The following is a 14173-nucleotide window of genomic DNA, read 5'->3' on the forward strand; positions in this document are numbered from 1 at the left end:
AATTGCATTTTCTTGTACAGTTATTTTTGACCTAGAGTTTTAAATTGCCTTTTTGAGGAATTACCTATTGTTACTGTATTCCCAAGCTCGTTCAGTCTCTTAAGGATAATAATAAGCCCAAAGATGCCTTCTACTTGCAGATCCGTCTCTCCTGCTCCATAGGGGAGCTGCTGCAGAGCTGGTGTTTGGGCATTTACTCTCATTACGCCTCCTGAGTTGGAGATCATATACCTCTTTTTCTTAGTTTATTCCTTCATTTTACTAACTTACTCATACTTCAAGTAACTTTGTATGGAAGGGCATGTAAAGGTTGACATTTTTTAGGATTTATTGTTGTTGTTCTGAAAGTTTCATTGTTTTCTCACACAATGGATAATTTGGATGAGTGTAGAATTCTAGGTTGAAAATAATTTTTCTTTCAGAACTTTGAAACATTTCAGAACATTTTCTTCCACTCATTCTGTGCTTAAGCCCAGTTCATTCTTCTTTTCCTTTCTAGATGGAGAGTTGTAGGATATTCTGTTCATTGTCGGTGTTCTGTGATTTCCCAGTGCTTCATCTACCTACAGGGCTGGATTTGTGTGTCTTTGTGGCAGGGAAGGGGGAGATTGTGGTATATTTCCGTGGGACCCTTGTGCTTTGAAGTATGTGTTTTCTAGATCTGGGATATCCTCTTTAATAGCATTCTCTCCTACATTTTCCTTGTTCCGGATTAGTCAGATATTGGCCCTCCTGGATTGATCCTCTGTACCTCTGGTCTTTTTTCCATATCTTCTTTTTTTTCCTTCTCCCCTTACTTTTTGGAAGGTTTTCTTGATTGATTTTCATACCTTTATATATATATTTTTGCAACCATTTGTGTTCTTTAAAAGTAGTTGTAACTCTAAAATATTTTCCTTGTTCCATTTTTCATAACATCCTGTTTATGTTCTGTGAATGCAATATTTTCTCAAATCTCTGTATATACCAATAAGGCTTTTTATTTAAGTTTTCTAAATTATATTTCTTTTTTAATTTTTTTAGGTGTCTGTTTTAGTATTTGGCTAAATACAAACTGTTCATTTGTATTTAACAAAGGCGATTTGTTTTAGGGGTGCTTGGTTAGCTCAGTCAGTTGAGCATTCGACTTCAGATCAGGTCATGATTTCATGGTTTGTGAGTTCGAGGCCTGCATCGGGCTCTGTGCTGACAGCTCAGAGCCTGGAGCCTGCTTCGGATTCTGTGTTTCCCTCTCTCTCTGTCCCTAACCTGCTTGTGTTCTCTCTCTCTCTCTCTCTCTCTCTCTCAAAAATGAATAAACATTTAAAAAAAAAAAAAAAGAAAAAAGGAGGATTTGTTTTAGAGTAAGGATGATTATCCTGAGGGGTCCTGTAAGAAGACTTGGCTCTGCACTAGTTTCCCTGGTCTTTTCTGAATACCTCTTTGGCAAAGAGCCATGTGGTATAAATGCTTTGGCTACTGGGTATTCTGCCTGGGGGATGGTAAACGTTCTGTGCATAGACTTTCCATAAACACATCCCTTTTTAGCCTGCAACTTGGGACACCTTCTAGCGTGTGGAAATTTTCAGAGTTTTGCAGGGAATATCCTTCCTTTTTGACTACATGCCTCTCTGCACATATTTTACACAGCAATTTCTAAATGGTGTGAATAGTATCAGGCTCTAATACTCTGCTCTTCTTCTGGAAAGTTTTTCGTCTCTTATCTCTGTTGGTCTTTTACCAGTTCTTTTAATTGACGTGGCCTTACATTGTCATTAAAAGTAATTTTTTTGAATCTATCATTTCAAAAGTATCTAGGAAGAGAGAGGGATAAACTCATTGGCTGAATCATATTATAAGTTGAACTGGTAGCCTTCTTAAATTATTTTAAATTTAGACACTTCATTAATTCAGAGAATCTCTCCACTAATATGAATTAGCAAAATTTTACCATAGCTTGGATCTGGTGTCTACATAGATATAAGAGAGTAGGCCCCACTTAATGAAATCAGTACATGTGCTTGGAATGATGTGGCTGCAGGAACGTATTGAAATTCCTCCTCAACTTGGCTTCAGGGCATTTAGTAAAATCCCTTTGGGTCATTGCCTATTTGGCACAAAGGCAGTGGGGTGTTTGTTTACTTCTGTCATAATCTACCATTAGTCTTTCCTATTTATCCTCCTACTAGCCAGCGTGGCTTGCTGACGGTATTGTTCTTTTCTGTTTCTAGTCGTGTGAGATAAGGTCACAAATTACCTTAGATACTTCCACCTGTGTGCTTTGGATGGCATAACATTTTGTCTGTTTTATACTGTGTGTGTGCATATGCGTGCGTTTGAGACACAGAGAAAGAACTATTAGAGAATCACAAATACTGTATATAGTCACAGGGAGCACAGATTCCTTGAAGTACTTTATGGGAACTATACTATTTAGTAAGTGTTCCCATCCTCGTTTGTGCCAGAGTGTTTCCTCATCTGAGTAGAGACTTATATGTCTTTTTAAAATGTGTGTGTGCAGGGAGATAATGATTCTTTTCACTTAAAATTTTTTAAATGTCTATTTATTTTTGAGTGAGAGAGAAGGAGAGAGCATGAGCTGGGGAGGGGCAGAGGGAGAGAGAGACACAGAATCCGAAGCAGCCTCCAGGCTCTGAGCTGTCAGTACAGAGTCCAACGTGGGGCTCTAACTCACGAACTGTGAGGTCATGACCTGAGCCGAAGTTGGATGCTCAACTAATGGAGCCACCCAGGTGCCCCAAGAATGATTCTTTTTAAATTAACTACTTGTTTTAGGTCATAATAAAAATTAAATATCTAGTGCAATATTATTAGAACGGGAGTCACTATCATTAGAGGGTTTTGCTTTTGCTGGTTGAAATTGAAAAAGAATTAGAAGAGATGAACCTTGCGTATTTGCCATTGAGATGACTGAGACCCAACATTCAGCCTTGGGAAAAGCCCAGAGTAGTCAGAAAATTCGAAAACAGAGAATGGGATCAAAGAAGTTATGGCTGGATAAATTATCAAGGAGCAGGTGAACAGCAGAGACCTCAGAAGGGTAGAGAAGGATCCTTGAAAGAAGAGAACAGTGTTGGTGAGGATTTATTGGCACAGGTGTTTGCTGTGCTGTGGCCTGGCTTCTTGCACACGCCCCATCACTCCATCAGATGTCTTCTGCATTCCCTTTGTCCCTTACATCAGGGATGACTTCAGCTTCTGGCTAGCACTTTTGTCACATACTTTGATAATTATCTGGATCTTTTGATGCCTTCTTCCTTCCTCTAAATTTGTTTCCAGGCTAATCACATTCTTTGAGTTATTTTAGTTCCTGAAAACTTTACTCTTTCCTTTCTCTGAGGTCCAGACACCCTCCCTTATTTATCCTCGCATTCTCACCTGCCGATCCCTCCTTCACAGGGGGTTTCTCTTTTCTCCCCTTCATTCCTTCTCACGTCTGTTCCCACTGCTGACTGACAGGCTGTTAGCCAGTTTGGCAGAGTCTTTCCACTCTGTTAGTTCTGGGCCAGCTACACACTTCTTCCTTATTTACTCTAAGGCTTTCCAAGTCTGAAGGCTCTTGGAGTGTGCACACAGCATCTCCCTTCATAGGAATTGGACTTTGAACAGTAATGTTTATACTAGTAACTCCAAATGGAAGTAAAATGATACCCAGTTACTATTATCCATTCATTCACAAATATTTATTAAGTGCCACTTAGTGCCAAGCTCTGAGGCTAAAACTGTGAATAAGACAAACCTAGGGCTTTGACTCTGGGCTCTTGGAGTTTGTTTTATATGAAATCATGAACAACAAAAATTTTCTAAACAAAACAATTAAAAATCAAATAAGCAAAAAAAAAATACAAACCGATATTCCATTATGATTCTTTCAAAGAGCTCCTTCTGATGGTATTTTTAAGTTTCCTTCATCTAATATTTACATTTTCTTTTTCTTAAATAGTTTATTGTCAACTTGGTTTCCATATAACACCCAATGCTCATCACAAGTGCCTTCCTCCATGCCCATCACCGCCCTTCCCCTCTCCCCCATTTTAAATATTTCTTTGTTTGGAGGTCAGGAATAAGAATGGGTTGGAAGTGTTAATGACATGCTTATTTTATTATTATTTTTGGTAGGGGCAGCTCTTGATATTATGTTGCCATGGAAGACTAGGGAACTGGTCTGACAAAATCCAAGCTTCTCTTTTAGCAATTCTTTTAGAGTTTCTCCAACTCATTGCTAGTATCCCAGCTGATTTATTCTCCTTGTCTGCTTATATTCCTGCTTTTAGTGGTTGAAATGGGAAGAAATTGCAGTTGGAGTAACTTGAAGTATGGTAGAAGCATGGTTGAAAACCAATATAGAAATAATGGAGAGTTGGCTCTATGTACATTGTGGAATTTTACGGATACTTGGCTATGATCCTGAGGTGGGACATTCAGAAGTATGTGACATTATTGCTTTTATAATTACATTGCTACTACATCCTTTCTCCTTTGTCACAGAGCTGTGGTTTTGGGCTGCTATTTAAACACAGTGGCAAACAGCATAGCTGAGTTCAATTCCCCTCTCTCCCTTTTTTTCTTTATGAAAATGAAAAAGTAAAGATACATATATACTCTATTTTTGGAAATAGCCAAATTGGAAACCAAGAATGTTTCTGCCTTAAATATTCTTAATGACATTATATTGTATGTAATTGGCATGGAAATAGAATATATTCTTTTTGGTTGTATATTACATTTTCTCTTTATTAGAAATGGTGAGGTTTGTGTATTTATTTATGTAAATAACATAGAAAAACCAGTTGTTTTTTTTCTCAGAGGCAGAGGGCTTGGTATTAAGAGATCCAGATTTAAATCATAGTTTTACTACTTGCTGTGTGACCATGAACTTAACCTCCTTGAAGTTCATTTTGCTTATGTTTAAAGTGCTAATAAGAAGAATACTAACTTCAAGGTGCTTATATGAGCATTAAGTAAGATAATGTAAGTTAAAGTACTTAGTATTTAAAAGGATTAGTTGCTGCTTAATCTTAGATATAGTGTCTATATCTAAGTTTCTGGTAGAGTTGTTTCGTCAACAAGGTGGGTGGGGAGAAAGAATATCAGTGAGTCAGTGGAGTACAGAGCACATTAGCATGCATTCTTCCAAAACTACATTTATTATCAGTTTTATGGTCTCAAGCAGCAGATCAGACCCATACCTCTGATTTTTCTGACATGGACACCAGGTTCCTCGATGTCCGTTTTATGTACGTCACCTTAGTTATTTTTCATGCTAAAATTAGTATTTAATTATTATTAAGAAAAAAAAATACATCTTATTTCATACCCCAGGTTATCTTTGTTTTAGCTTGTTTGGAGGTTCTCTGTTGCTTCATTGTAAAGGTATGAGGTGAGGGGATTGATGTGTTAATTGCATTACATATGTATTTACATTTTTCTCTAATATGTACACATTTAAATATCTTTCTTCTATGCGTTAAGTTCTTCTCACCCCTTTTTATTGTATCTATCTAATAGATATCATTGCAAAGGACTTTATGAATTGCTACATATGTGCTAAAGAATAACAATGATTTTCAAACTTAGTACAGAATGCAGTTAATTTTTATAGAAGACAGTATGTACCTGCCAAGTGTGTACTTTCAAAATGAAATTGTCTTTAATTGTGTGAAACTGCCTAAAAATATGAGTCACCAAACTTTTCTTTTTCTTATGGCCAGAAAACAGTGATATGGAAATTAATTGTGATTATGCACCTGAGATTGATTCTTCTTTTGTAGAAATCAAGCTTAAAAAAAAAAAGTTTCTTTGAACCAAGAGCACTTATATGACATTTGTATGCCCTGGAATTTTTTTTTGTTTGTTTGTTTAAATTTTTTTTAAATCTTTATTTATTTTAGAGAGACAGAGACAGAGTGCAGGGTGGGGAGTGGCAGAGAGAGAGAGAGGAAGACACAGAATCCGAAGTAGGCTCCAGGCTCTGAGCTGTCGGTACAGAGCCCAAACTGGGGCAGGAAACTATGGACCATGAGATCATGGCCTTAGCCAAAGTCAGATGCTTAATGAATGAGCCATGCAGCCTCTTCTGTATGCCCTGGATTTTGATGGAAATGGCTGAGTAGTGGTTACCCTTGAGTGAATGAGTCCCCAGCCTGTGCAAGAAGTAGCATACCTCAGGGTACTCTTGCATTTCACCTTTTTGGTATAAGCTAACATTTTCTTCTACTACCCCCACTCACTTAGGATTGCAATATAATGAGTTTACATTATAGGCCCAAACTGTAAATAGAAAGCACTGATTTATCTTGATATTATGTCTTAGTGAATGTCAGGTGCAAAATATCACCAATAGAAGTTGTTAGGGATCAGCTGCATAACAGCTTCCCAGGTTTCCTAAAATACTGTGCACAAATTTCTGATTCTAGATATAATCAGGATTGTAATCTCTTTTGGCTTTTGTCCTTGTCTTCTCTGATTTGGGTGGTATGTTTCTGGAAAAGGCTGATTAAACAATGAGGTTCCCAAACAAAGTTATTTATTTATTTGATTGTGTCGGTGAGGATTTCCAGGAAAAGCCAAGTAAGACACTCTCTTTGTGTTTCTGAGGCAAGGTTGCTAACTGAATGATTTGCTTGAGATACAGTAGTTTAGAGTGGTGTCTCGGAGGAGGTCAAGGTTATCAGGACTACCCCTGTGCCTACCTCAATTTACATACACTTCACTTCTTTTCATTCAGATCCCAAGACGCACCCTTCTGTTAAGATAACTGGTTTATTTAGAGCAGTGGTTCTCAAACTGTAGCATGCTTCAAAATTACTTTAAAGATTAAAACTGCATTACTGGGCTCCATACCCAGAGTTTTGATTATACAGTAGTCCCTCTTATGCAGGACATATGTTCCAAGATTCCCAGTGGATGCCTAAACTCTATATATAGTATGCTTTTTCCTATACACACAGACTTATGATAAAGTTTAATTTATAAATTAAGGACAGTTAAGAGATTAACAACAACAACCAATAATAAAACAAACAATTATAGCAACATACTATAATAAAAGCCATGTGAATGTGGTCTCTCTCTCTCTCTCAAAATATCTTGTGGTACTGTACTCACACTTCTGTGAGAAGATAAAATGCCTACCTGATGAGAAGTGGGGTGAATGACGTAGGCACTGTGATGTAGTGTTAGGCTACTACTGATCTTCTGATGGTTCATCAGGAGGATCACCTGCTTTGGGACTACAGTTGACTAGAGGTAACTGAAACAGCAGAGTAAGGGGGACTACTGTAGTTGGTTGGTTTAGGGTAAGTCCCAAGAAGTTGCATTTCTAACAAGTGCTGAGGTGATGCTAATGTTGTTGGTGTGGGCACCACACTTTGGGGACCACTGCATTGGGAAGCATTTGTTTGGATTTCAAGGTGTTTGGGCATAAGGGTGGAGAGTTTACTAGGGAGGAGGTGGGAAAACATTGAAGTATATTTATCATCTTGCTCAGGATTTACCTAGAAATGTTGACTTCTGGCTTCTTCAACTGTATTACAAAGTTACACATCAGAGAAACTATTCATATTACCTTTATTAATGAGAATCAGATAAAGGTAGGAAGAACAGTAGATTTGATTGTTTCTCAGCATTGACCTATTTTTCCCCATCTGGTTCCTGCATCTTACTTGGATCCCAGCCCCCCCCCCCCCATCTAGTACAAATATAGCCATACTATCATGAGAGAAATGATGAGACAGTATATGGGGTTTCTTGGAAAAGTTGTGACATCAGTAAAGATTATCATTGTAATAAAAACTTTATTCATTTGGCTTCTACCTATTTAGATTTTGCAAAAGTTAAGACAGTGCTTGGGTTAAAATGTACCTTTGCAGTATTTATAGTTTCCAAAGCAAATCAATGAATTTAGGATACTTTCTAGACCATTTAAATTACTTAATGAACTTCTTTCAAATCATTTCAGTACTGCACTGTGCCTGGGTGGCTCAGTTTGTTGGGTGTCCAACTTTGGCTCAGGTCATGATCTCACAGTTCATGGGTTTGGATCCCCACATCGGGCTCTGTGCTGACAGCTCAAAGCCTGGAGCCTGCTTCAGATTCTGGGTCTCCCTCTATCTTTCTCTGCTCCTGCCCCACTTGCATTCTGTCTTTCTCTATCAAAAATAAACAAAATATTAAAAAATTTATTTCAGTACTGACACTTACATCTGTTGGTTGGATAATTAGAAATTTGTCTTGCGGTGTCTGGGTGGCTCAGTCAAGCATCCAACTCTTGATTTTGGCTCAGGTAGTGATCTCATGGTTCTGCGCTGACCGCTGGAAGCCTGGTTGTGATTCTCTCTCTCCCTCTCTCTCTGCTCCTCCTCTCTCTAGCTGGAGTGCCTTTCTCTCTCAGAATAAATAAACAAATATTAAAAAAAAATCAATTTCATCTCTTTATTTACATGAGCTATTTTTAATTTATGATTAGGATTGCTAAGGTTTCCTTGCTTTAGGAATATATTGTTCAGATTTCTTCACTTATTCAGGTAGAATTTCCAACCAGTTAGTCCAAAAAACTGCTTTTGCTTTAAATGTAAAGTCAAAATTATAGCTACTTCTCATTCCATATTACTTGCAAACCCATCATTATTTGGGAGTATTCACGTTTCTACCTGGTATCTTTTGTTTTGAGTGCACATTGGAAACCTGGTGTACAGTTCAAAGAAGAAAATGTGGCCTTTAAAAAGGTTCTTTGAATTTTGCTCATAAAGCAGTTTTTCAGATGTTACTTTCCTTTGAAAAATGCCCTGTGCTCAAATTTTCCTAGAATAAAATGTCCCACCAGGTAAAGGGTTTAAGAGATCTAGGCCATGCTTACTCAATGAAATGCAGCAGAGTGGAAAACACCCTGTCTTGCCAGGTCAAGAAAATTATGATTTTTCTCATTTAGTAGTTAAAGACAATTATATCACTTAGACCTGCTTCTATATAGACATCAAATTATTAGAAGTAGATTTTAGTCTGTTATAAAATTATGAAGTGTCTCTCTGAAGGAATTCAAATCTGTAATCTAAAAAACAATTTGGAAGTGATTGTGAAGCTGAATTCAAGCTTTGGGGCTTGTTTTTCAACCCTTGTCCTTTTGGTGTGAAGACCAGCCTGAGTCAGATCATTGAGGATTAATGATGAATGCATTACTCAGCACCCTGCAGGGGTTGGGTCAAACGCCGTGGCTTTGAAAAGTTACTCTTTTGCTTAGTAAGCCTAGAAATTTCAAGTCCAACTGCAGGTCCAACTGCAGAATGAACAGAATGTTATTCTTTTGGCTAACATAGTCTACTTAAAGATGGGCTATCACTCTCCTCAATTTCCCTCCTCTCTTTTCTTGTATGATGGTGTCTGAAGTCATTGGCCGGGTTGCCCATAGATTTGACCTACAGCCACTGTATTGCTAGGGAGCTTGGTTCCCATGAAGTGTTCCCAATGAAACCCATTCCTTAATGTGAATAAGAAGTTTGGCGTGTTAATGGGATAGGAGAATATGCTTATATTAGTCTGGCAAATCAGAATGCAAGAAGTAAGGAGACTACGACAGTACTACTTTGAGGTGAAGAATGGGGATTCTGGATCAGATACCCATTAAGGAGAAATCTTGGTTAAAGTGTTAGCTGGAGAAGGGACCACAGATGGGTTTTCTGATTGATCAGAGTGAGCAGTAGCCTAGGAAGGACTGTAGATTCCTGGGGAAAGGAGGTCCAGTCCTGTAATCTGGGGCCGGCTCTGCTGACGTGAGGACAGAGGCCATCTCTGTCGGGGGGTGGGGGTGGGAAAAGGAGAGGGTACCAGGTGGATTAGGCTGTGTGTAAAGGGCAGTGACAGAAGGCAAACCAAATCAGGAGTACATTTTTTTTATGCTTACCGTTTTAGATGTTTCTTTCAAAGTTTAACTCCTCTTGAACTAGACTCTAGCGAGGCAGTAAGACCTAAAAATGGCATTTGGGATTTTACATACTTTTCTTTTAACTGTCTTTGTGTTCCAACCTGGTCTCTGGAAAACTCTTCAGGGTAATCCCAGGGGAGCTAAAGCATCATTGCCATTCCCATCATCATCTACAAGTGTTTATGAAGTATGAAACCAAAGTCCCTGCGGTTTTGAAAAGAAGTCTTTAATTAGGGTTTACTTTTGTTTTTTTCAGGTAGCCCAGCCATGACCCATAGGAATCTGACTTCCTCCAGTCTGAATGACATTTCTGATAAACCAGAGAAGGACCAGGTAAGCAAAGACATCTTACTCCTGAAATGTAAGATTAAATGTGTATGTAGAAGATGTTGGAATGAGATTAGAAATGATGGTTCCCAACTTAAAATGAACTGATATGTGTGGATGGGAATTTTTTTGTTTGTTTTTGTTTTGCACTTCCTCTGAGGAGAGGGGAAGCAGTATGTGGAGGGATTTGAAGTTCGAAGATAAGAATTAGTCTTGATTCCAGCCCTTACACATGTATTCTCTTGGGCAATTTAAGTCTTGGAGCTTTAAAATAGTAATAATAATCCCTACCGCAGGGTTATTGTGAGGATTAAAAGATACAATTTAGGAGAAAGTACACTGATAAACTCTAAAGGTCTAAGAAATGCTGGCCATGGTTAACTTTAGGGAGATACTTCAGGCAAAGGTAATGATAGCCTTGTTAGCTGTATGTATGTTGTCTATGAAAACATAGCCTATTTGACGTAAAGAGCTATTCAGTTTTGATCTTGATTTGCTTTTTTTGAAAAAGAATATGATAGGATCTGGGCCATTTTTCCCAATTGGGTGGGTATCTGGACATAGAGAATGGTGGGTAGGTATAATTTTGCACTTTACACTAAAAAACAAAACCAGTTACTTTGGACTAACTGGGTGAAATTTCCACCTGAACAAATAAATCTGAATTATACATTCTAAGGTGAGGGGAGCCTTATTTATGACAATATGCCTTTTCACCGGCTGCACTTACAGTAGCAAAGGTTTATAGGCTTTAGTGAATTCAAAAAACATACAGGAAACGTAAATTTGTACTCTTTCTTGTGAAGTGGCTTTTGGATTCTTCTCTCCTTCCCTTCCTCAGCAGCACCCTATTAGGGCCTTCATCATCTCAGACTGGATTGCTAGAAAAGCTGTGGAACTAATCCCTTGTCTCTTTTCTCCCATGTCAATAATCTACTTTTCATATTATTTATTGCCCTTGTATTTCTCTCCTGGATCAAAAGCTTATAATGGCTTCCCATCAGTTAAGTTCAGAATTCCCTTCCTGACTTTCAAGATTCTCCAGAATCTAGTAATGTCCTTCTGACTTTAATTTGTGTTCCTCAGAAGAGGAACTCTCTGCTTCCCTCAGGTTTAATTACCTCCCTGTTACATGGAGATTGATTCTTGACTCCTAGTACTGCTCCTTCTTCATAAGCTAATGTAGATCAATCTCCTCCCTTGCATTTGCCTGCCCCTTGAAGTGAGCAGAAGGTCATTTAAATATTGGATACCTTGGGAGGTACATACCAGTAGCAGAAAAGCTCAGCCCACTAGGACTTATCTAGAGTTGCCCTCAATGCTATTGGGCACATTCTGGCTCCATTCAATATTTACCAGTAAGTTTCTGTTTCTGTGGTTTGCCAGGGGTCTTGATACTTGCGTAAGGCAGAGTTAGGAATATCTGCTTGGCAGAAGTTTTTTGGAAAAAGCTTTTATTACGGACAGTCTTGTCTGGCCAGGAATTTGCCAATAAGCAGCTGGTAAATCCTGGCTAAGAGAAATTTCTTACCCTCCCTGAGTGTCTTCAGATCTGGGCATATGCAGAGGAAATTTGATGGCTTAAGATGCATATTACATAAGCTTTTGATGCCAGTGTTAGATGAAATATGTTGGAGCATAATGATTTAGGGGCGTTGATTTTGCTGTAAAACCTGTGTGGTTGTGGTCCTTAAAACCAGAATCTTTGATGCTTATCATGAGCAATTCATATTCATTGTGGTACATACTTACTAAGATGAAACCAGGAAGATTTAATTCAGGACTTTTGTTCCTTTGTTTTCAAGCCAGAAAGTGAGGGTTGATCAGTATGTCATTTTAAGAGCAACTGTCCATCTACGTTATGTCTATTACAGTAACCATAGCTAATCCAATGAGCTTTTTATCCCACAAAGAGGAAGAAACTCTTTCTTTGCTCCATTCTTTGCTTCCCACCAAAGAGTTTAAAGAGAACTTTTGTAACTGACCCATGATCTCTTCTACAACCCAAGGCAGAGTAGGAATTCAATGAATATTTTCAGTTTCTGTACTTATTATTTTAGTAACATCAAATACAAAAGCTTCTGGATCATTTCAGGATGAGAAGAAGAAAATGAGTTTGTAAAGAAGATGCAGCTACGGCCAAAAAAACACAATAAACTCGGGCTTTTATTTTTTAACCTTTTTTCCCCTCTCTGTTTGGGTAGGAAAAAAAGATTGCCAGGCTCAAATTTGTTTTGAAAAAGCTTTTATAATTAATTAGCCAATGTCCTGGAAATGATCTTGGCAGTAAAGTCAAACTTGCTCTGTATGCTTTTCCAAGTTGTCCCAAAAAACTTCCATCTGACTGGAACTGAAGTTTCTGATTGACTGATTATTCTGCCTGGCTATAATTCGAACAGTTGCTGTGGTGCCTCTTGACTTCCTGGAGCTATATAACTTCCCAGTAGCACGAGAGCTATGGGTTTAATGTTCAGAGTTATGAACAGGAGCAGAATTTCTTTGACAGCCACATAGTGACAAAATTTGAGGGCATATTTTTTATGAGATTCTGTTTTGGGAAAACAGAAGAAACAAATCTGTGGACTGCACTTTTTCTCTCTGGTTCTGCCAAGACTATGTACTTAGGATTTCAGTAGCGGCTGCCTTATTGAGAAATAGCTCAAAATAGTTAACAGTAGAAGAGCATAGCCAACATTTAGGTGATTCAGTGCCTCAACAATATTCCAACTTGGATGTTATATTTATTAAGCAGAAAAGCACCTGGGGAGAAGTAGATCAAAAAAGAAAAAAAAAACCTCACATCTGGAGCTCATCTCCTTGTAAATCTATATAAATAATCTCTTCTATTTTGTTGCTATGGAGGATTTTTTTTCTTCATTATCCAGTTACCTTCATCATTTACCTTAGATTGGTTTGTTTTTCTATCTCCCTTTATTCCTTTTCTGTTTTTAAAAAAACTTACAATTAATTTGTTCTATTTCTGTTTCAATCTTTCTCATCATTTTACCTCTTAGCTTTAACTGTGGTGGAAGTACTTTGCTAAGTGGTACGATGACTTTAAAAGGGCTTGACTTTTTTTCAGGTTGACCAGTAAGGCAGTCACGTCTCACAACTGCATGATCAACCTTCAGTGAAATTGCAGTGCATAGACAACAGTGGATGCAGTAGAGGTAGAAATACCTTGCAGGTTCTCAGGGAGACAAATACCTTGCAGGTTCTCAGGGAGACACTGCTCTGCATAACCTTGTAACTTCTTATCCGGTTATCACTTCTGTGGGGCTCATTATTTAGCTAGCTTATCTGAGAACCTGTCCATAGGTCTACTGGTGGAACTCGGCCTAAGGTTAATTTCTAAAGTGTATTATAATCATTTTTAAGCACCACCTGTTACCTTTCATCTTCCAAAATACTTGCTGGTCTTGATTTCTATTTTTGAAGTACTGTATTTTTTTTTCTTTTTCTTGCTTGTTTGTTTGCAGAAATAGACCTGGCTCTAAATATTTTGTCAGAGAGTAAGAGGATGAAACCATTAAAATAATGCATAAGTCTGAAATTCCTAAAGCCCTGACTGCCTTAAAATGAAACCCAGAAAGAATAATTTTGTGACTGAACAACCCTTCATCCTTTTCTTACACATATGTGATATAAGAATGAGTCAACTAAATTCAGCTGAGATGATTTTTTCATAGTTTTGAAGATTTCCTTCCGAAGGCTTACATAAAGCTTTCCGTAGCGTTAATAGCTATTTCTTATGCACAGTAACAGAAAAGTACTATAGCACCTCCTTTTCTTTTTCACAGCTCAGCCAGGAAGCCCTCGAATTCACACTGAGCACTGGGTGGTCCTGCTTCTCTCCTTGGAGAAGGTGCAGTGGCTAAGCAAGGCTCATATTTTCTGAGGTTATAATACTTGTCTTTAGCACATGTT

At 38.0% G+C, this 14173-nt stretch overlaps 1 protein-coding gene across 2 annotated transcripts in view; it reads left to right on the forward strand.

Annotated features, from left to right (window-relative positions):
* The window catches only part of SLC4A4 (solute carrier family 4 member 4), a 301173-nt gene that overhangs the window by 141166 nt on the left and 145834 nt on the right, over window positions 1-14173 (forward strand). For both annotated transcript variants that reach the window (XM_077750185.1, XM_077750178.1), the window contains exon 6: window positions 10176-10252. In XM_077750185.1, coding sequence (XP_077606311.1) covers window positions 10176-10252 — 77 coding nt within the window. The remainder of the gene's footprint in view (window positions 1-10175; window positions 10253-14173) is intronic.

The sequence above is a fragment of the Crocuta crocuta genome, unplaced genomic scaffold (assembly GCF_008692635.1).
Source record: "Crocuta crocuta isolate KB4526 unplaced genomic scaffold, BGI_CrCroc_1.0 scaffold1, whole genome shotgun sequence".
NCBI lineage: Eukaryota > Metazoa > Chordata > Mammalia > Carnivora > Hyaenidae > Crocuta > Crocuta crocuta.